General features: G+C 43.5%; 1 protein-coding gene across 2 annotated transcripts in view; it reads right to left on the bottom strand.

The window, feature by feature from the left end:
* THSD4 (thrombospondin type 1 domain containing 4) overlaps positions 1–22390 on the bottom strand; it is a 672444-nt gene that overhangs the window by 526012 nt on the left and 124042 nt on the right. For both annotated transcript variants that reach the window (XM_019968205.2, XM_019968206.2), the window contains exon 5: positions 13897–14344. In XM_019968205.2, the coding sequence (XP_019823764.2) occupies positions 13897–14344 (448 nt within the window). The remainder of the gene's footprint in view (positions 1–13896; positions 14345–22390) is intronic.

Genomic DNA, 22390 nt, shown 5'->3' with positions numbered 1-22390 from the left:
GAGGGTTATTCCCACCAGTCTCTTATGGGAAGTGGAATAAAGATGTACTTTAATATAATGAGCAGAATCCTTATAAAGCACTTGAGGCCCTATCCAAAGTTCCATCTAGACAATTGCTTGGAGTTGCTATGAGTCACAAAAATTATTATGGAAACTCTGGCTATGTTTCTAGTGACCCTGGTTAATCTGAGATGACACTGCCCATACATAACTTCACTGCTCAACAGGTCCCTGTCAGTGATCACACAATTACCTTTTGGTAATTAATTATTTCAGTTCCCCAGGAGACTGAAGAATATCATCCCTGATGAAGATAACACCAAGGAACATGACCTTGGGGTCTGCCTGGGTCCAATATGCACTTTTTTTTTTTTTTTTTTTAGCTTTTGCATTGCTCTGGATTCAATCAAAAGACCAGCTACCATAGCAACACATGATGTATTTAACATCACCACAGTGAAAAAAATCTAAGGAACAAACTCTAGAAAATGTCCTTGCACTGCCATGAGAAAGTGCCTACGTGACCTTGGGAAAAGTACTCTGCTCCTCTAAAATAGCCTAAATGACTGCATTTCAATCCCAAACCCTATGCTACTGCCCCCAACCCTGGAATTCCATGAGGAGTAAGTTAGTCATATATTCAAGTTTGTAGCTCATAGTAATGCATACATGTTAGCTGAATTGAAATCTAAGAAGACATCAAAGATGAGTCCAGCAGTTCCAGAAGCTCTAAGTGCCTGACAGGTGGGTGTTCTCTTCTACAGATGGAAGATTGGCTTTGTTTCCCAGCTGTAGAATCATACAACCATGGATCAAAATTTCTTACAAGTGATCCAGCACAGTTTTCAAATATGCTTAATAACTGCTTTCCCAAGTCACTTGGAACAAACTCAACTTTGCAATAATGCTGCCACCTCCCACCACTTCCAGGGCCCTCTAGACAGTCAGCAAACTGGTTTTTCCAAAAGAGCTTGGTAAAGGCTTTGGATTTAAAAAACAAATAACTGAGGTTTTCTCCATTCTCAGACACTTTTTTTTTTTCCTATCCAAATTCGTACTGTTCTCCTCGAGAAAGGAGTTTCCCTCTTGTTCAGTAAGTGCATCAAAGACCCAAAGGATGTTAATGTAACTAAGCCCATCCAATCACCCAAGAGAACCCTGTTTCTTAAATACTCTGTACACATGTCTATACAAACCTAGGTTTATCACAGGAATGCTTGTTTATTTCTCCCTCTTTAGATTATTCATGTATCTCTAGATCTGTAAGAAGAATATCTCTAAAAGAGAATTAGAGGATATTCTCTCAAAGAGAATATCCTTTTCATAACTAACCAGGAAGTATGTGGGAAAAAGTAAACTTTTAAATTCAAAGCTCCTACTCCCCCAGGAGCACAAATTTTACAGTCGCTACTTTAGGAATCTTATTAATAAGCCTGGTTTCCCTCCCTTCTGCCATCTGCTGAGGCAAGACGTGAAATTCCTTCAAAGGCAAACAGTCATTGTGCCCTTGCTATGATTGCCATTATTGACGATGCAAAGAAAAATCCCTCAAAATAGGCTCCTGCAAGGATTTCGTGCTGCCTGCCAAGTCACTTCAGTCGTGTCCGACTCTGTGTGACCCCATGAACTGCAGCCTACCAGGCTTCTCTGTCCATGGGATTCTCCAGGCAAGAACACTGGAGTGGGTTGCCATTTCCTTCTCCAATGCATGAAAGTGGAAAGTGAAAGTGAAGTTAATCAGTCGTGTCTGACTCTTAGCGACCCCATGGACTGCAGCCCACCAGGCTCCTCCGTCCATGGGATTTTCCAGGCAACAGTACTGGAGTGGGGTGCCATTGCCTTCTCCCAAGGATTTCATAGGCCAAGGTAAAATAAATAAAGAAATAAACCAAAACATGTAATGCCATGGGAAGAATTAATCTTGAAAAATAAGGAGTTGATTGATCCTTCGAAACATTGACAAATCAACAAAACAAAAATTATTAATATACTATATATAATAAAAATATAACTGAAAATAAAATGTGGCTAACAGAGAACAGCAGAGTGGATGTAAGGGGGTCATTTCTTTATCTTTCGGAGTGAGGAGTCAACAGAGAAAATTTGAAGCTGATATATCAAGAAGCGAGGCATTGGTATACTATTTCAAGTTATGGAGAAATTTAAATTTTAAATGATTGACTGTAATTACATCTTGAGAGAGGGACGAGGATATACCTCTCTTACTGCCACTGTGATATTCCTTCCTATTTTTGTACTTCTTTTTGTAATCATGAAAAGTGACAGTTGTGAATAAAAAACTCAGTATTAAAAAACTATGATCATGGCATCTGGTCGCATCACTTCATGGCAAACAGATGGGGAAACAATGGAAACAGTGACAGATTTTATTTTCTTGGGCTCCAAAATCACTGCAGATGGTGACTGCAGCCATGAAATTAAAAGACGCTTGCTCCTTGGAAGTAAAGCTATGACAAGACTAGACAGCATATTAAAAAGTCAGAGATACCACCTTACCAAGAAAGGTCTGCATAGTTGAAGCTATGGTTTTTCCAGTAGTCATATATGGATGTGAGAGCTAGACAATAAAGAAGACTGAGCACTGAAGAATTTTGGTGCTGGAGAAGACTCTTTAAAGTCCCTTGGACTGCAAGGAGATCAAACCAGTCAATCCTAAATGAATTCAACCCTGAGTATTCATTGGAAGGACTGATGCTGAAGCTCCAATACTTTGGCTACCTGATGCAAAGAACCGAATCATTGGAAAAGACCCTGATGCTGGGAAAGATTGAGAACAAGAAGAGAAGGGCGCATCAGAGGATAAGATGGTTAGATAGCATCACTGACTCAATGGACGTGAGCTTGAGCAAACTCTGGGAGATCACCAGGGAAGCCTGGTGTGCTGCAGTCCATGTGGTTGCAAAGAGTCAGACATGACTGAGCAACTGAATAACAACATATTTATGGGTATGATTCATACACTTATATTTCACACATATATCTGTATGAAATTTATTTGAATATTTATGTTTAATGTATCTAATATTTACATGTTTATATATACTATATACATAAGGCCACTGTTCACAAAACATTCATTTACATATTTCATATATATCTGTTAGTCATTCAGTTGTGTCCAACTCTTTGCAACCCCATGGACTGTAACCCACCAGGTTCCTCTGTCCATGGAATATTCCAAGCAAGAATACTGGAGTGGATTGCCATTCTCTTCTCCAGGGGATTTTCCCAACCCAGGGATCAAACTCAGGTCTCCCACATTGCAGGCAGATTCTTTACCGTCTGAGCCACCAGAAAGCCCATTTCACACACACACACACACATATACACACATATATTTCTATGGAAAATTCTGAGTGGCCTGAGAAGATGAAAGCAGAGTTCTGCAAACAGCACTGACATTCACATGTATTTCCCAGATAAGGCAGCTAGTGCCAAGTTCATGACAGGAGAAACCTAAGTTGAGCCCTGAAGTTAGAGAACTTGTTTATCCAGCAACTGGCCCCATAGTTCCTGGTACATTTTACACTTCACAGAACTGCACTGACTTCTTGATGTGGCCCATTTGCAAAGTTTCTCCTTAAACTGCATGCAGGAAGTTGTTTATCAGTTCCTCTCTCATTTCATATAAGAGTAGCAATGGGATAGAATTAACATCTGCCTAAAGAGAGCTTTAGCTATATTTGAGATTTGTCCAACATCCTCCCTTCATTTTCACTTACTTTGAGCCAGAAACAACTCTGCATGTGGATAAATCCATTGTCAGAAGTCAGTCCCACCCCCAGGGAAATTTACTGGAGAGTCACTGATACCACAACTCATCACAGCCATTTTTTGCTAAAAGCTGCTTTTTAGCCCCAGAGGTTTTTCCCCTCAAAATGCTAAGTGCACTCTGTCTAAACTCAGGATCATGCCTCTTTGTCAGCAAAGCCGTTTAAAAACTCAAAACCTTGTCCCTGCCTTGCACCTGGTGACTCACTGCAGCCTCCTTGATCCAGAAGGAGCCTGTGTGTCAGTTTCCTCTCCAGGGAGGAAGCACCGAACTCAGAGTGCTTAAGAGAAGACGGAGGGAGAGACATCTAGGGCTCCAGGACAAACAGCATAAGATGTCTGGATTGGTTAATTATGTTGCAAATAATAATAATACAAAACCCTAGAAACAGCTGGCAGAAAAGAGCTGTATTTTTATTGCATCTCCACAGACACCAGGAGAGACTGTGGTTTGATTTTCTCCTTCCCATGTGTCACCCATGTAAAGAGACTCTAGTCCTTTTGTTCCCAAGTCTTGACCTTCAATAAGCATATATTTAAAATGGAAAACCAACAAGGACCTACTGTATAGCACAGGGAACTCTCGTACAGGGAACTCTCATCAATATTATGTGGCAGCCTAGATGGGAGGGGAGTTTGGGGAAGAGTGGATACATGTATATGTGTGGCTGAATCCCTTTGCTGTTTACCTAAAACTATCACAAGCTTGTTAATCAACTATGCTGCTAAGTCGCTTCAGTTGTGTCCGACTCTGTGCGACTCCATAGACCGCAGTCCACCAGGCTCCCCCGTCCCTGGGATTCTCCAGGCAAGAACACTGGAGTGGGTTGCCATTTCCTCCTCCAATGCATGAAAGTGAAAAGTGAAAGTGAAGTCACTCAGTCGTGTCCGACTCTTAGCGACCGCATCGACTGCAGCCTACCAGGCTCCTCCGCCCATGGGATTTTCCAGGCAAGAATACTGGAGTGGGGTGCCAAATCAGCTATACTCCAATACAAAATAAAAAGTTAAAAATAAAAGAAATGTATCTGTTTACACGATGTTTGAATACTTATTATTTTTAGCCACAGTTGAGAACGTGTCCAGAGCTGTGGATAAACCATGTTCACCTCCTGGTGTTGCTCCTTCACTGCTGAAGATTTATTTGCAGGTGAAGTCACCGCTCAAGCAAAAGCATCTCATTCCACGAAGAGGTCCTCCAACATCCTTCTTGTTCCTCAGCCCTTACTGGAGCCTGAAAGGACTCTTGTAACTCTGTCACTCCCCCTTTCTAGAAAACTCTCCCCTCTGCTGAATCAGCTGCACTCCTTCAGGAGGCCTTCGCTTCCCTTAACCCAAGCCAGGTTCACTTCCACTATCTGGAGATTTCAAAGGATCTACACAGCATGTAGAGTGGTGCCTGAGCACTGCACTTGTTCTTCAGTTCAGTTCCGTCACTCAGTTGTGTCTGACTCTCTGCGACCCCATGGATTGCAGCACGCCAGGCTTCCCTGTCCATTACCAACTCCTGGAGCTTGCTCAAACTCATGTTCATCAGGTCAGCAATGCCATCCAATCATCTCATCCTCTGTCATCCCCTTCTCCTCCCACTGTCAATTTTTCCCGGCATCAGGGTTTTTTCTAATGAGTCAGCTCTTTGCATCAGGTGGCCAAAGTGTTGGCACTTCAGCTTCATCATCAGTCTTTCCAATGAATATTCAGGACTGATTTCCTTTAGGATAAACTGATTTGATCTCCTTGTAGTCCAAGGGACTTTGAAGTGTCTTCTTCAGCACCACAGTTCAAAAGCATCAATTCTTTGGTGCTCAGCTTTCTTTATGGTCCAATGCTCATATCCATACATGACCACTGGAAAAACCATAGCCTTGACTAGATGGACCTTTGTCAGCAAAGTAATGTCTCTGCTTTTTAATATGTTATCTAGGTTGGTCATAGATTTTCTTCCAAGGAGCAAGCATCTTTTAATTTCATGGCTGCAGTCACCATCTGCAGTGATTTTGGAGCCCCCAAAAAGAAGGTCTGACACTGTTTCCACTGTTTCGCCATCTATTTCCCATGAAGTGATGGACCAGATGCCATGATCTTAGCTTTCTGAATGTTGAGTTTTAAGCCAGCTTTTTCACTCTCCTCTTTCACATTTATCAAGGGGCTCTTTAGTTCCTCTTCCCTTTCTGTCATAAGGGTGGTGTCATGAGCATATATGAGGCTATTGATATTTCTCCCAGCAATCTTGATTCCAGCTTGTGCTTCATCCAACCCAGCATTTTACATGATGTACTCTACACACAAGTTAAATAAGCAGGGTGAAAATATTCAGCCTTGATGTACTCCTTTAACAATTTGGAACCAGTCCGTTGTTCCATGTTCAGTTCTAACTGTTGCTTCTCAGCCTGCATACTGATTTCTCAGGAGGCAGGTGAGGTGGTCTGGAATTCCCATTTCTTTAAGAATTCTCTACAGTTTGTTGTGATCCATGTAGTGAAAGGCTTTAGCATAGTCAGTGAAGCAGAAGTGCATGTTTTTTTCTGGAATTTTCTTGCTTTTTCTATAATCCAAAGGATGTTGGCAATTTGATCTCTGGTTCCTCTGCCTTTTCTAAATACAGCTTGAACATCTGGAAGTTCTTGGTTCACGTACTGTTGAAGCTTGGCTTGAAGAATTTTGAGCATGATTTTGCTAGTATGTGAGATGAGTGCAATTGTGTGGTACTTTGAACACTCTTTGGCATTGCCTTTCTTTGGGATTAGAATGAAAACTGACCTTTTCCAGTCGTGGCCACTGCTGAGTTTTCCAAATTTGCTGGCATATTGAGTGCAGCACTTTCACAGCATCATCTTTCAGGATTTGAAATAGCTCAACTGGAATTCCATCACCTCCACTAGCTTTGTTCGTAGTGATGCTTTCTAAGGCCCACTTGACTTCACATTCCAGGATGTCTGGCTCTAGGTGAGTGATCACACCATCACGGTTATCTGGGTCATGAAGATCTTTTTGTATAGCTCTTCTGTGTATTCTTGCCACCTTCTCTTAATATCTTCTGCTTCTGTTAGTTCCATACTGTTTGTCCTTTACTGTGCCCATCTTTGCATGAGATGTTCCCTTGGTATCTCTAATTTTCTTGAAGAGATCTCTAGTCTTTCCCATTCTATTGTTTCCCTCTATTTCTTTGCAGTGATCATTTAGAAAGGACTTCTTATCTCTCCTTCCTATTCTTTGGAACTCTGCATTCAGAGGGATCTATCTTTCCTTTTCTTCTTTGTCTTTCGCTTCTCTTCTTTTCTCTGCTATTTGTAAGACCTCCTCAGACAACCACTTTGCCTTTTTGCATTTCTTCTTCTTAGGGATGGTTTTGATCACCACCTCCTGTACAAGGCTACAAACCTCTGTCCACAGTTCTTCAGGCACTGTCTACCAGATCTAATCCCTTGAATCTATTTGTCACTTCCACTGTATAATTGTAAGGGATCTGATTTAGGTGATACCTGAATGGTCTAGTGGTTTTCCCTACTTTCTTCAATTTAAGTCTGAATTTGGCAATAAGGAGTTCATGATCTGAGCCATAGTCAGCTCCCAGTCTTGTTTTTGTTAACTGTATAAAGCTTTTCCATCTTCAACTGCAAAGAGTATAATCAATCTGATTTCTGTATTGACCATCTGGTGATGTCCATGTGTAGAGTCATCTCTTGTGTTGTTGGAAGAGGGTGTTTTCTATGACCAGTTCATTCTCTTGGCAAAACTCTGTTAGTGCTTGTTGTTACATATTTATAAGTCTCCCTCTCCCACTGAACTTTGACTTGCTTAGGGTCAGAGCTTCCTCTAATTTCAGTGTCCCTGACCCCCAATCAATGTCAGGGTTGTGCTCATGGACTCTAAGCAAAAATCCACAGTAGGGAGTGACTAGGAGTGTTATACTAGTAGACATCTACGAAGATGCCTGCTCTAAGCTTTTTTTCTTAATTAACTAGCTTTATTTATTTATGATGTCTTTATTTGGCTGCACCATGTGGCATATGGGAACTTAGTTCCCTGACCAGGGATTGAACTTGCACTCCCTGCAGTGGAAGCATGGAGTCTTAACAACTGGACCACCAGGGAAGCTCCCATAAATTTTTTATTCATACTGAAGTGTGTCAGCTTCACTTCCTCATACACATGTAGGCAAGGATAAAGAAAGTCTTCCTTATTTTTAAAGTCTACTTTCAGAGATCATTAAGGTTCTATTTATTACTGATATTGAAGTACTATTTCATTGAGGACATCTTATATGATCGGAACAATCTTAAAGACACACTACCATGTATGGTATGGCTTAATATTAAATATCCACATCTGAGGGCATAAAGGCTACCCGTAGGCTGACTTCTGTCACTTTAAATATGACCCAAGGGTGATTACATTAAACCCACATCACAGCTGAAATGCTGGTCTCTCAGCTTGTTTTATGGTTGGGCAAAGGGAAAGGCTTCCCTGGTGGCTCAGATGGTAAAGAATCTGCCGGTCAATGCAGGAGACCCAGGTTTCACTCCTGGGTCAGGAAGATACCCTGGAGAAGGGAATGGCTCCACACTCCAGGATTCTTGCCTCGAGAATTCCATGGACAGAGGAGCCTGGAGGGGTACAGTTCAAGGGGGTCACAAAGGGTTACACACGACTGAAAGGCTAACACTTTCACTTTCAAAAGGAAAGGACTCTCAACCACAGGTAACTCAAAGGAAAAAGGGGATTCTGAGCAAGTCTGACCATTTCATCCACAATTCCATGACTGAGCACTTAGGAAATGGGAGCTCTTCAGATATGTACTGGAGAAGGCAATGGCACCCCACTCCAGTACTCTTGCCTGGAAAATCCCATGGGTGGAGGAGCCTGGTAGGCTGCAGTCCATGGGGTCGCTAAGACTCGGACATGACTGAGCAACTTCACTTTCACTTTTCACTTTCATGCATTGGAGAAGGAAATGGCAACCCACTCCAGTGTTCTTACCTGGAGAATTCCAGGGACAGGGGAGCCTGGTGGGCTGCCATCCATGGGGTCGCACAGAGTCGGACACGACTGAATCAACTTAGTAGCAGCAGCAGCAGCAGCAGATATGTAGACATCTTACTCCATTATCTTCAGCCACATTCACTTATCCAGGTCCAATCTTTTTTTCTGCTAACAGCGTGTCAGCACATGCCAAGCTTGAACCTGACCTTATCTGAACCTCACCACAACTCTGTGCAGTAGGTACAATTACTGTCCCCAGATTACAGATGGTCCTCAAAGAGTTAAGTAACTTGCCCAAGGAAACTCAACTCCCAGTTTTGGAGCTGGGGTTTATATCCAGCTCAGATTTGCTCCCAAGCTCATTAAGCCTTTAAGGCTTAACCAATTAAGCCAGTTGATTAGAATTGCTTTCTGATTTTTTACCATGTTTAAATGTTTCTCACCCGTCAATCTCATGTAAGAAAGACCAGCAAGACCACGTGATACTTCTGTATTCTGAGATGTTAAAGAATACATTGCCCATTAAGACTGTGATTATTTGGGACTTCCCTGACCGTCTAGTGGCTGACTCCACACTTCCACTGCAAGGGGCACGGGTTTTATCCCTCATTGGGGAACTAAGATGGTGATGCCATGCACAGCACAGCAAGTAAGAAATAAATGAAGAATAAAATTAAGAAAGTTAAGGAAAAAAAGAAAGGAGAAAGACTGTGATTATTTATAGTGGATAAGAGGAGGCAAGAGGGCAAAAACATGAGTTTGCACAAACTCCGGGAGGTAGTAAAGGACAGGGAAGCCTGGTGTCCTGCAGTCCATGGGGTCTCAAAGAGAGGGACACGGCTGAGCGACCGAACAACAACAAAAGGGGAGGCAAGAGGTCACAGAAGGAGAGCCCCTACCACGTGGCAGGCACTGCAGCACCTGAGATCCTGACCCAGCCCTGTATTCTTGTCCATGACTATGCTGTTTCCTTGATCTCAAATGCTCTCTCCTCTGTTTTGGCCATCCCCTTCCCCAGCCCTGTGGCCTCCTGCCCTGTGCTCCTAGAGTTCTTCCCCTCACTAAGTGCTCCAGCACCGAGTGTAATGACTTACAAGTAGCTCATTTAGCACCTTCTCTGCTGTGTTGAAGGAGACATCATGACCAGTGATGAGTCACTGTTCCGAGATTTGGAAGCCTGCAAAAACATTTCCCTTAATTCAGACCACCTGCCATACACATGACCTCCCAGCTCAGAACTGAGCCCTTCACTGTGAAGGAAGTCTCAGAAAGGGGGCATTCCATCAAGAACTGGAGTGGGAGGGACCTCCCTGGGGCGAGGAGGCAGTGGTTAAGACTCTGTGCTTCCACTGCAAGATGTACTGGTTCAATCCCTGGTTGGGGAACAAAGATCCCACATGCCCTGTGGTGCAGCCAAAAACATTTTTTTATTAAAAAATAAATAAAACAACTGGGGTGGGATATACTGGGCACTTAGTTAAAGGGATGAAGTTCTGAAATCAGTGGATATTTCCAATCGGCTCTGGGTTACTCTCCCTTCTTTTTCTTCTCCCAGATAATAACTGGGAGAGAACTCTAAATGTATGCATTATTTTTTAATCTTTGAAAGGACATAAGTGAAAGCCTGCACTCCCTGTTCACAGGGAGTTGTTCATACCACTGCCCTTCACCTCTTTCATTTTTGAGTAGGAAAATTTACATAATTGGGGGACTCATGCAATCACCCCTTTTGGACATTGAGAAGGATACAAATATGTCTACATAAGGTCATTGAGGCTAAGATGCTGGAATTCATGGTCCACATGGAGAATGCACAAATAAGACAGCGCAGCAGGACTGAGACTGCTCTCAGAAAAGCCTGCTTGCAATGTCAGTCTTTGGCTCATGTCTGGGGACTTGGATTTCAGAAGGGATCCCACCACTTCCTAAGAGTTAAGTGTGAGTCACTATGCTCCAACTATATTATACAAGCAATATATTTTATGCTAAGCCCCTGCTTTTCTTCTGGGAGCCTGGCACTTTAGTAAGTAGCAAGCAGAGGGTGCCTCTGAACTAGCCCCCCGTATAAACTTTGGCCGTGGAGTCTGTAATGAGCTTCCCTGGTAGATGATACTTCACACGTGTAAGAACTCACTGCTGAGGGAATGAAGTACATCCTGTGTGACTCCACAGGGACAGGACTCTTGGAAGACTGAGCCTGCTTTCCTTTGGACCTGGCCCCATGCACCTTGCCTTTGGCTGATTTTCCCAGTAGCCTTTCATTGTCATAAATCATAACTGTGCCTTCAACTGTATGCTGAGCCCAGTGGGTCTTCCTACAAATCATTAGACCAAGGCATGGTTCTAGGAGCCACTAACACAGGGAGTCTTAAAGTGTTCATGGGGCATAGCCCAAGTCACAAGAAGCTGTCTTTCTTAAAAAAAGAAGATATGCATTTAGGTTGCCTCAACATCCTTGCGACTGTAAATAGTGCTGCAATGAACACTGGGACAGAGGAACGGATAAAGAAGATGTGTTGCATATATACAATGGAATGTTACTCAGCCATAAAAAAAGAACCAAACTGGGTCATTTGTAGAGACACGGACGGGTCTAAAGTCTGTCACACAGAGTGAAGTAAGTCAGAAAGAGAAGAACAAATAAAGTATATTAAAGCATATATGTGGAATCTAGAAAATGGTACAGATGAACCTGTTTGCAGGGCAGGAATAGAGATGCAGGTGTTGAGCAGGGACATGTGAACATCACAGGGGGAAGTGGATGGGATGAATAGGGAGATGAGAACTGACATATAGACACTACCATGTGTAAAAGACGAAGCTAGTGGGAACCTGCTGTAAAGCACAGGGAGCTCAGCTCGGTGCTCTGTGGTGACATAGATGGGTGGGTTGGGAGGGTGGTAGGGAGGTCCCAGAAGGAGGGGATATACAGATACATATAGCTGATTCACTTTGTTGTACAGCAGAAACACAAGGTTGTAAAGCCACTATACCCCAATATTTTAAAAAGAAGATGTGTATTACTGTGACCTCTAAGGAAAGACATCTCTCAATAAGGATAAGTGGGATGTGGCTTTGGGTGACAGGGTGCAAAGCGTTACAGTGGAAAGAAGGGATTTAAACCTGTACATTCCTTTGTCAACATTTACTTCTTTGTCTAAGAAGATTTGTGAGACACTGCTTTACCTATTTGCAAAATGATGCAGACATCATGAATTCACAAGAATTTTTAAAAAATATTCCTGCAATTCAATCTCCTCAGTAGTGGAATTATCCAGCACCAGAAGAAACCACAGCTTCTACACAAGCAAATACAGCCCTGCTGTTGGCAGCATAGGCCTGGAAAAAAGTGCATGCTTCAAAAACAGAGGTTAAATGAAAGAAATGCTAAGTACATATCAGGTCTGTTTGAGCGTCCTAAAGGTGCGCTAAGTTGCTTTGGTCACGTCCGATTCTTCGTGACCCCATGGACTGCAGCCCGCCAGGCTCCTCTGTTCGTGGGATTCTCCAGGCAAGAATCCTGGAGTGGGTTGCTATGCCCTCCTCCAGGGCATCCTCCCGACCCAGGGATCGAACCAGGTCTCTTACTTCTCCTGCTTTAGCACTAGCACCACCTGGGGAGCTGGTATATGCTAAATGCCTTTTCTCTTTTCCTTCTCTTTATGGATTACTCGGTCCTCAAAATGAAGACACATACTAGTCAATGGGAGAGTGTATTCTACATTAGAAATTAATTCATTTCATTTTAAAAGAATTGCAATGGATATTCAAGAACCGGGACCATGTTTTATGGTGAGCCCAAGTATTTTTTTGTTTTGTTTACAAAGCACTTTCTTGGTATCATCTCTTTTGATTCTCAAAACAACTCTATGAATTAGATAATATGACTTTTCTTCTATCTTCCATGAAGCCTCATTCATTACAAGACAAGCAATGATGCTCAATTAAGACTTACTGGTTGACTGATTAGTAATGGCTTTAGGAAAATTACTGCTTTAAAAAATCAATAATTCCTGAAGTCTGTCAGTGGAAGAACATGCTGAGAAGAAATCCAGGCATTCAGAGGAATTATTAAAATCACAAATTAAGTCATTTCTATGGACTCTGTGGCAGGAAATATATTTTTAATGAGGAAATTGAAGCTAATATATAACAGCTGTCCTGTTAGCCAGTAAGACTATTAAGGCAGATTAAATAATTAATGAGACTATAGCAACTTGGAAATTTAACCTTTAAAGATTCTCTTATTTCTTTCTCTTTTATATCGAGTTGGCCAAAAAGTTCTTTCAGGCTTGTCTGTAAGATGAAAAAACCCAAAATAACTTTTTGGCCAACTCAATATAAAGTCTCTAAACTGATACTGGTTTCCCAGGTGGCTCAGTGGTTAAAAAAAAAAAAAAAAAAAAGATCCTCCTGCCAATGCAGGAGATGTAGGAGACAAAGTTTCAAGCCCTGGGTCAGGAAGGCCCTCTGGAGGAGAAAATGGCAAGCCACTGTAGTGTCCTTCCCTGGAAAATTCCATAGACAGAGGAGCCTGGTGAGTCCACGGGCTCGAAAGAGTTGGACACGACTGAGTGAGCACAGCACACAAACTGATTTTTTTTTTTTAAAGCATATTTGGTCACCTTGTGTAGCTTCCATTTATAATTTGCTTTGCTGTAGAGTCATCAGCTATGGAATCTTCAGCAATTTTTCAGTGTCAGACTTTTTCAGGGAGCCGCCAGGAAACTTACTGGATGACCCCCATGCTGGTCAAACCTCCCCAAACTCCCCCTTCTTCGGCACTACCATTGGTTGCCCTAAATTAGCTAAACTGCACCTGACTCACACGCCAATAAGCAAAGAAAAAATAGTGTTGATATAAAGCCACTGAGAATGTGGCAGTAGCTTGATCAGCAATAGTGATCATCAATAAACGACTCAAGAAGTTATCCATAAGTTACTAAAGTAATAACCTTAGAAAAGTATATGGGAGAACACACGAAAAGGAATGAGAGGAAGGGAGCATTCACACGGTCTAAAAAACCATGCCCCTGCTGTCTTCTACCATCTGTACTGCCGACCAGCAGAAAGATGAGTAGCAGCTGTTTCCAGGGCCCGTCTCAGGCCGTATGTACTCACATTCGTGTTGCACAGCTTGTACTGCCGATAGGCCCCGATGCAGGAGATGGCTGTAGATCTGGTGGGCTGGGAGAAGCTCTGAGCTGCCCTGGGGGCCCCCAGCCCAGGGCTGCTGCTTGCTTCTGGGCTGTGGAAGAGACTGGAGGCTGCAGGGAAGCCTTGGTCATGGGTCAAAGGCAGCTGGTACACAGAGCCCTCTGAGGCTTGCAGTCCAGAACGCGGGCCACTCTCACTCTGGTACAGAGGTCCATGCTGGTGGGGCTGGTGAGCTGAAGGGTGGTAGCCATGGCTAGAGCCAGATGCCCCCTGAGACCTGGAATTCCGGGATGAGGGCCTCTGCCGCCGAAGCCTCTGGGGTGGGTGTGCAGAGTCTGTCTGCAATGGCAAGATGTACGGGGCTTTCCCATAACCATACTTGCCAGGGCCGATGGGACCTCGAGTCCTGCTCCTAAAGAGAAACACACAAGAGAGGATTTTCATGTTACCCAGAACCTCTGGTCCATGGGAGAGGGGACTGGGTAGGAACAGAAGCCTGGAGAGAGCCTGTGGTGGAACAGAGAGGCAGCAGGAGGGCTTTCCAGGGGAAGGGTTAGGCCGAAACAGAGGCTCCACAGAGGCTGGAACGCAGAATCAAAGTGGGAATCACCAGTGGGTGATGTGATCGGTAGAAAATGAGGTTAGAACAGTAAGCTGTGGCTAGTATGTGACTTATGTCAGGGAGTTTGGGTGTTTTGTAGGTTGTAGGGAGCCACTGACAGTTTTTTAATTTTTATTGGACTACAATTGATTCACAATGTTGTATTAGTTTCAGATGTACAGCAAAGTGAGTCAGTTATACATATACATGCTGCTGCTGCTAAGTCGCTTCAGTCGTATCCGACTCTGTGTGACCCCATAGACGGTGGCCCACCAGGCTCCCCCGTCCCTGGGATTCTCCAGGCAAGAACACTGGAGTGGGTTGCCATTTCCTTCTCCAATGCGTGAAAGTGAGAAGTGAAAGTGAAGTCGCTCAGTCGTGTCCGACTCTTCGTGACCCCATGGACTGCAGCCCACCAGGCTCCTCCGCCCATGGAATTTTTCAGGCAAGAGTACTGGAGTGGGTGCCATCGCCTTCTCTGATACATATATATGTATCTTTTAGATTCGTTTCGCATATAGGCCATTACAGAGTATTGAATAGAGTTCCCTGTGCTATACAGTCGGTTCTTATTATTAATAGTTATCTATTTTATATATAGTATTTGAGAAAAATAAAGAGAAAATGGTCATTTCAGCCCTAGTAACATCCTGTTCACTTTTCCCCCCCAATAATAGTTAGTGGGGTTTTTTTCTCACTCAACTGTACTAATATTTCAGACCCTGTTTCCATGCCCATTCAGGTAAGAGGAACTTAACTAAGCAACCAAAGACTAATGCAGTCCTGAGCCTTGACTTTCCCTGGGTCAAACTCAATCCCTGAAGAAACTTGAGGAGTTTGAGCAACTGGCTACTCCATCATTTAAGTCAACTCACAAGGAATAATGGGTAAAGGGCCATCTTCACATTCATATGGATCTTTAGGTTTTGCCAAGATCAGTTGCCCTGTGGGATCTTATGACAATTATGTAAACAGAGGTTCCCCACACACCCCCACCAGGGAGAAAAAAATCCCTGATTTATAGCTTCTGTCCATTTCCATGGTGCCAATACTCCCACCATGGCCAATTGATGTGAAGACACAATCAGCTCTAGCAACCAGGGCAACATCAGCTCTAGCACACCACTGCATGCAAATTTATTGTACAACTACTGTTTTCAAAATACAGAGCTCAGAACGATGAAGAAATATAAAAGTGAATCAGATGGGATACCCGAGACCCCAGCCATACAACTGAAAATAACTAGAACATAACACAAGGCAGGGAAACAGCCGTGGAAGCGATACAACAAGCAATGCACTGGTGATCTGAGGCAAGAGGAAGAACTTCTATCTGGGTAATCTCAGAAGGTTTCATCATCACTGATCTGAGAGTGGGGAAGTGAGGTTCCAATATTCTGTGGAAGGATTTAAGTAAGTCACATAACTCTTACTTATTTGTAAAATGACTGAACTGGATTAAATAACTGTGAAGGTCGTTCCAGGTCTAAAATTATATACTTCCATAATTAATTCTACATTTATGTAAAACTGGAAATGTGCCCAAGGGTTCCTACAGGATGGCCCTGTTAAAATAAGCACATTAAAATAGCAATCAAGGTGAAACATTAATTTCTGCCCTCTTGAAGAATTCTTTCTTCACTCTACAGAACCACTGAATATAAAATTTAACAGACCACAACTAATTATTAACATCTTTATCACAAATTGCACCTTCATTCTTAGCTGATATGGTTTCGAATTAAACTGTGCTGGTGTTTATTTTGCCTTTAGGCATTTCTCAATTAATCTTGGCAACACTTAGGACTCTATTAATGATGGGGGTTTCAGAATGCTGCTTTAGGAGACGCAATTAAGAAGTTAGTCATATGTGTGTGTGTGTGTGTGTATACATATATATATATATGTTGGATGTAATTTGCTTTTTTCTTCTTGTAGCAGGCCAGGTAAAATGAATGACATCATGCAAAAGTGAAGGAAAGAATTTCTGTGTGTGTGTGTGTCTTTTTTTTTTTTTTTAAGATCTGAAAGCCTAATAAAAATTCTAGCTTCAAAGTAAGTATGAGTGGAAACCCCAATGGAAGGTAATAGAGAAATAAACATACGTGGAGTGATGCTTCTCAAATTTGAATGTGCACAAAAGTCTTGTTGGGAGGCATATTCTGACTCAGTAGGTTGGGGAAGGGGCAGGATTCTTCATGTCTAACAAGTTCCCAGGTGATAATGGTGATCCTGGGGTCCATAGACCCACTATTTTGACAAAGTCACAGAATAGAACTGAAATTCCAAGCAAAAGAGTGAGAATTCAACAACATTTGTCAGGTTTAATGGAGAAAGATAGCTATAAAATTGTTTCAAAAACCTCTTAGCCTGTGACACAGACGAAAATTCGGCTGGTTTGAGCCAGGATGCAGTGCTGCAGCTCCATCAGTGAGAGGAGCTGAACCCAGACTGACTTGACCTTGCTCTTGGGAAGTCCAGGAGGCAGAGGGAGAATCTACAGTTGGCCAGTGACTTGTGTAAGCATCTTTTCAAAGGCTGCCCATCACCCCAGAGGGGGTAACATATACATGTGCAAATGTATATTTTTATATGCACAGTGCCTCATGGGAGGCTCTGCCTAGAACCATTCAAAACCCACCCAAACAGCAACACCATTGGAAAGAGGATGATTCAGAAACAAACGACCAGTTAACTCTGATAAACAGACTACAGAGGATGAGCAGCCAATTAGAGAGTGCTTGTGAGAGATATGATTTCTGAATTCTTGACTCAGAACACTTGGACAAGCAGCAGATTCATCCCCACTTGGCCAGGACAAAGTGTGTTTTCCTTACAGCCGGTCAGAGCTAATAATCCTGATGGTTCAGAATGGCCTCTTCCCCACAGGACAGAGTCCATCTGGCCACTTGCAAGGGTAGATTTATGCAGAGTTGGGATAATAAGCACAGATGTGGCCGAGGGGATCTGTGTAGCTGGTTAACCCTTCCAGGGGTGCATGTGGTAGGTGCCTGGGAGCTGTTAGGGTGATCAGTTTTGCTTAATCTCCCCATCACCCAGCTCTGGGATTTTTCCATTTGTCAAAGTCCTAGCTAACTTTGGAAAGTTGGGTCTTGAGAAAGTAACAGAAAAAGCCTGACTTGAAAGTCAAGGACATTGATGTTAGTATTGCAGAGTGGTTAGACTTGGATTTTGAAGCCAAGTTTCCTGGGTTTGAACCCCAGCTCTGCCACCTGCTAATTATGCAATTTGGGTCGGTCACTAGTCCTTTTAGAGATGCTCACTGGGTCATTTGCAGAGATGCGGATGAACCTAGAGAATGTCATACAGACTGAAGTAAGTTAGAAAGAGAAAAACAAATATTGTTTATTAATGCATATATGTGGAATCTAGAAAAATGGTACAGATAAACCTGTTTGCAAGGTAGAAATAGAGACACAGACATAGAGAACAAATGGATAGATACCAAGGGGGAAGGAGGGGGCATGAATTGGGAGACTGAGGTTGGCATGTATCCACTACTATATATAAAATAGACAACTAATGGGAACCTACTGTATAGCACAGGGAAATCTACTCAGTGCTCTGAGGGCATATATGTATGTTGCTGCTGCTGCTGCTAAGTCGCTTCAGCCGTGTCCGACTCTGTGCGACCCCATAGACGGCAGCCCACCAGGCTCTCCGTCACTGGGATTCTCCAGACAAGAACACTGGAGTGGGTTGTCATTTCCTTCTCCAATGCATGAAAGTGAAAAGTGAAAGTGAAGTCGCTCAGTCGTGTCCGACTCTTCGAGACCCCATGGACTGCAGCCCACCAGGCTCCTCGGTCCATGGGATTTTCCAGGCAAGAGTACTGGAGTGGGGTGCCATCGCCTTCTCTACCTATAGCTGATGGACTTCACTGTACAGCAGAAACTAACAGAACATTATAAAGCAACCATACTCCAAATTAATACAAAAAAGAGAGAGTCACTCTCAGCATTGTGATGTCTCCTTAAATGTTGCATCTCAGATCCAGCCCTGGCCCTGCGTACATTAATAAATAAAGATGATAACAGTGCCTTGCTTCCAGGTTGTTGTAAAACATAAACAACTTAAGTGCAAAGGATTTAAACAATGCCTGACGCAGAGCATGCTTCGTATAAATATTTGCTTTTTTAAAAAATGTTCAAGCTTGGCCATTTACTAGCTCTCCAAACTTGGACAAAAACACACCCTCTATGTTCTTACCTAGAAAACAAGAGCTACAGCCGCTAGGCTGGTTATAATAAAAGGAACAAACAATAACAAGTGTTGGAGAGGATGCAGAGAAACTGGAACCCTCAGACATTCCTGGTGGGAAAGTAAAATGGTGCAGTCATTTGGAAAACTACCCGGAAGTTCCTCAAAAGTTGCATGGAGTATTTCCATGTGACCCAGCAATCCCAGTCCTCCTAGGTATACACCCCAGGGAAATGGAGACGTATGTCTGTGCAGAGACCTGTACTGAACCTTGTACGTGAATGTTCATAACAGCTCTGTTCATAATGGCCAAGACATGGAAAGCACCCAAATGCCTATCACCGGATGAATGGATAAACAAAACATAGTATATCCATACGTCAGATTATTACTCAGCCATAAAACAGATGAAGTACTGATACAGAGTACAACACTGATGAACCTTGACAATATTCTCAGTGAAAAAGGCCAGACACAAAAGGCTACATATCGCATGATTCCATTTATACAAAATGTCCAGAACAAGCAAATTCATAGAGACAGAAAGCAGATTATTGCTTACTAAAATCCCATGGATGGAGGGGCCTGGTAGGCTGCAGTCCATGGGGTCATTAGGAGTCAGACACGACTGAGCGACTTCATTTTCACTTTTCACTTTCATGCACTGGAGAAGGAAATGGCAACCCACTTCAGTGTTCTTGCCTGGAGAATCCCAGTGACGGAGAGCCTGGTGGGCTGCCGTCTATGGGGTCGCACAGAGTCGGATACGACTGAAGCGACTTAGCAGCAGCAGCAGCAGGGGAGACTAGGCAGCAACTGCTAAAGGGTATGGGTTTCTTTGGGGGATGATGGAAATGTTCTGCAATCAGAGAGTGGTGACTATTGCACAACCTTGTGACTATACTAAAAATCACTGAATTATACACTCTAAGTGGTGAATTTTATGGTACATTAATTATCTCAATACAACTGTTATTTGTTTTTAATGAGATCATGAATAATTCCCAGCTTATCTACTTACGAAGATGTAAAGATCACATTGAGGTTACCAACAGGAATGCATGTTTTGAATCTGAAAGCAGTTTTTATCACTCATTTTCCATCACTTGTTTCAACAACCTTTAACAAACTTCTGTTGATCTACGAGCTTCATGTGTGATATTTTTTTCTGCTTGTTCACTTTCCAAGCCTGACAACATGAGTAGATGCAGAGCCTCCCTCCCCAACAATGGTAAGAACATGGCAGCAAGGGTTCTGCCACCAGGTTCTGGCCTCAGTTCTTCCAATGACCTTCTACGGGTGTCTAGGGAAACTGTTGTTTCTTGAGAAAATGGCTACAAACAGCATTTTGGAAAGAGTAACAAACACATAAAACATTTTCCCTACAACCGGCTGGCTGCCACCCAGGGGCTCATTAAGTGTGATGCTGTCCAGCTTGGTGATGTTAATCCTGACCAGTCAGTGCGATAATTCAAGCAAAGACGCCACATCTAGCTCCCTCTTCCCAGCTCAACACACGAACCCTGAAGTGTGTCATTTATGACTACCATCTGCAACTGACAACACCCACATGTCTACTGCCTGCCCAGACCCCTCTTTTGAGCATAAGTTCCATCGACCTAAGCAACCTCTAGACCAGCACTGCTTCTCACCTGGGAGGTACCTGCAGAATAGCTGGGGATCTTGTCAAAATGCACTTCTGATTTAGGAGGTCGGCCGGTGGGGGTCTGATTCTGCACTTGTAACCACGTCCCAGCTGACATGGATGCTGTGGGTCCCTGGACTATACCTTAATTGCTCTGGACATTCCCGCAGACATCTCAAACTCCACGCATTCAAGCCCAAATTCATCATCTTCACCCCACAAAACAAAGCGTTCTCTTTCTAGCTCTTCCTATACTCTCCTTCTCAGTCATTTTCCCACTTGAGCAAGCATCAGAATCACTTGGAAATTTTACCTAATCGGACCACTCAATCCTGCCTGCAAAGAGTATGATTCAGGAGATTTGGGTGGGGTCTGAGAATCTGCCTTTCCTACAAGTTCCCAAGGGATGCTGATGCTGGTCTGTGGGCCAAACTGGTCTGTTTCACCCCCAAGTACCGCACCATCCCCAGGTCCAAACCCGACCCAAGCCTCCACTCCATAGAATCCGTGTCCTTCTCTTTTGTACTTCCATTGAGCCCCATGTAATTGTTACAGCCCTGATGTCAGCTTGGTCTTCTATTCTCCTCAACCCTGTGATTGTTAAGTTCAAACTCTTCAGCTCAGCCACCTAGCCTGCACAGCAAAGCTGCTATCACATCTCCTGTCACAGCCTGGTACTAAAGAGACCTGCCACACCACACACCTTGGAGTTTCCCAACAGAACAACCCAATTCATTTCTCCATGCTCTGGCTACGCTGCTTTCTCCTCTAGGCTGCCTTCCCCACCACTATTTTCTGCAACAACCAGCTAGTCACTCTCCAGGACTTAGCTGAGCATTAATTCCTCCATGAAGCTCTTCTGGGTCCAAACCCCACCCCAACCCTCCACTCCCTAGAATCAATGTTCATCTCTTTTGTCCTTCCACCAGACCCCAGGTAACTGTCACAGCATAACAATCTTTTATTACACCAATTTCTTTAGACTGCCTTAGTTTAACAGACTGTAGGCTCCTTCAGAGGAGGGGATATGTCTTATGTGTCTTATATCTCTAGATCCTGGTACAATGGTCGGCATAGAGTAAGTATTCAATAACTCTTGAAAAACTGAAATAACAAATGAATGAATGGCTCCAACCATGACTGCCAAAGCAAGAACAATCTCCTCTTCTCATTGAAAGAAAGTGTGAAAGTGTTAGTTGCTCAGTCGTGTCCGACTCTTTGCAACCTCATGGACTGTAGCCTGCCAGGCTCCTCTGTCCATGGAATTCTCCAGGCAAGAATACTGGAGTGGATTTCCATGCCCTCCTCCAGGGGAACTTCCTGACCCAGGGATTAAATGCAGGGATTCAAACCCAGGGGTTGAATCTGCATTGCAGGCAGATTCTTTACCATCTGAGCCACCAGGGAAGCCCCCACCTTCCCATTACTATCCATGTTTAATTGCCAGTACATGAAATATCCCTCTGTGTAGGAATAAAAGTCTCATCTATTAAGCGAGACCATTCCTGGTATCAAACACCTGGAGAAGAAACAGGTCCTTAGAATGAAACAGAGGATCCAACAGAGGCTGGGACTCAGCTTTATTCTCAAAAGGAGGGAAGAACTAAAAGGTCATGGTGCTCCATGCAAGCCTGTCAGAGCCTGAGAGCCACCCAGGAGAGGTTGTCTGTCAGCTGCTTGCAGATACAGGATGGCATTCCATCTATTGTCTCAGTTCCCAGTATGGAGTAGAACGGGCAGAGAGAGAACCCTGCCTTCTGGAAGCCAGGCTGGTTGTAGGTCTTACACTCTTCATGTTTATTTCCCTTCGAGCTTCGGGCTCAGTCAGGTCTCTGCAAGAGGCCTGGCCTCTCTCAGCTGTGCTAACATGAACCACACATTGGCCCCGGCATCCAACAGAGCAGCAGCCCTTGGGACCAGCCTGTGAGGGTCCCCAGGAGCCTGAGTCTGCCAGCTGGGCAGTGAGGTTGCTGTCCCTGCTCAACTGAAAA

The sequence above is a fragment of the Bos indicus genome, chromosome 10, assembly GCF_029378745.1.
Source record: "Bos indicus isolate NIAB-ARS_2022 breed Sahiwal x Tharparkar chromosome 10, NIAB-ARS_B.indTharparkar_mat_pri_1.0, whole genome shotgun sequence".
In the NCBI taxonomy this organism is placed as follows: domain Eukaryota; kingdom Metazoa; phylum Chordata; class Mammalia; order Artiodactyla; family Bovidae; genus Bos; species Bos indicus.
The sequence above is the reverse complement of the archived record's forward strand: the minus strand, read 5'-3'. Positions and strand labels throughout refer to the sequence as shown.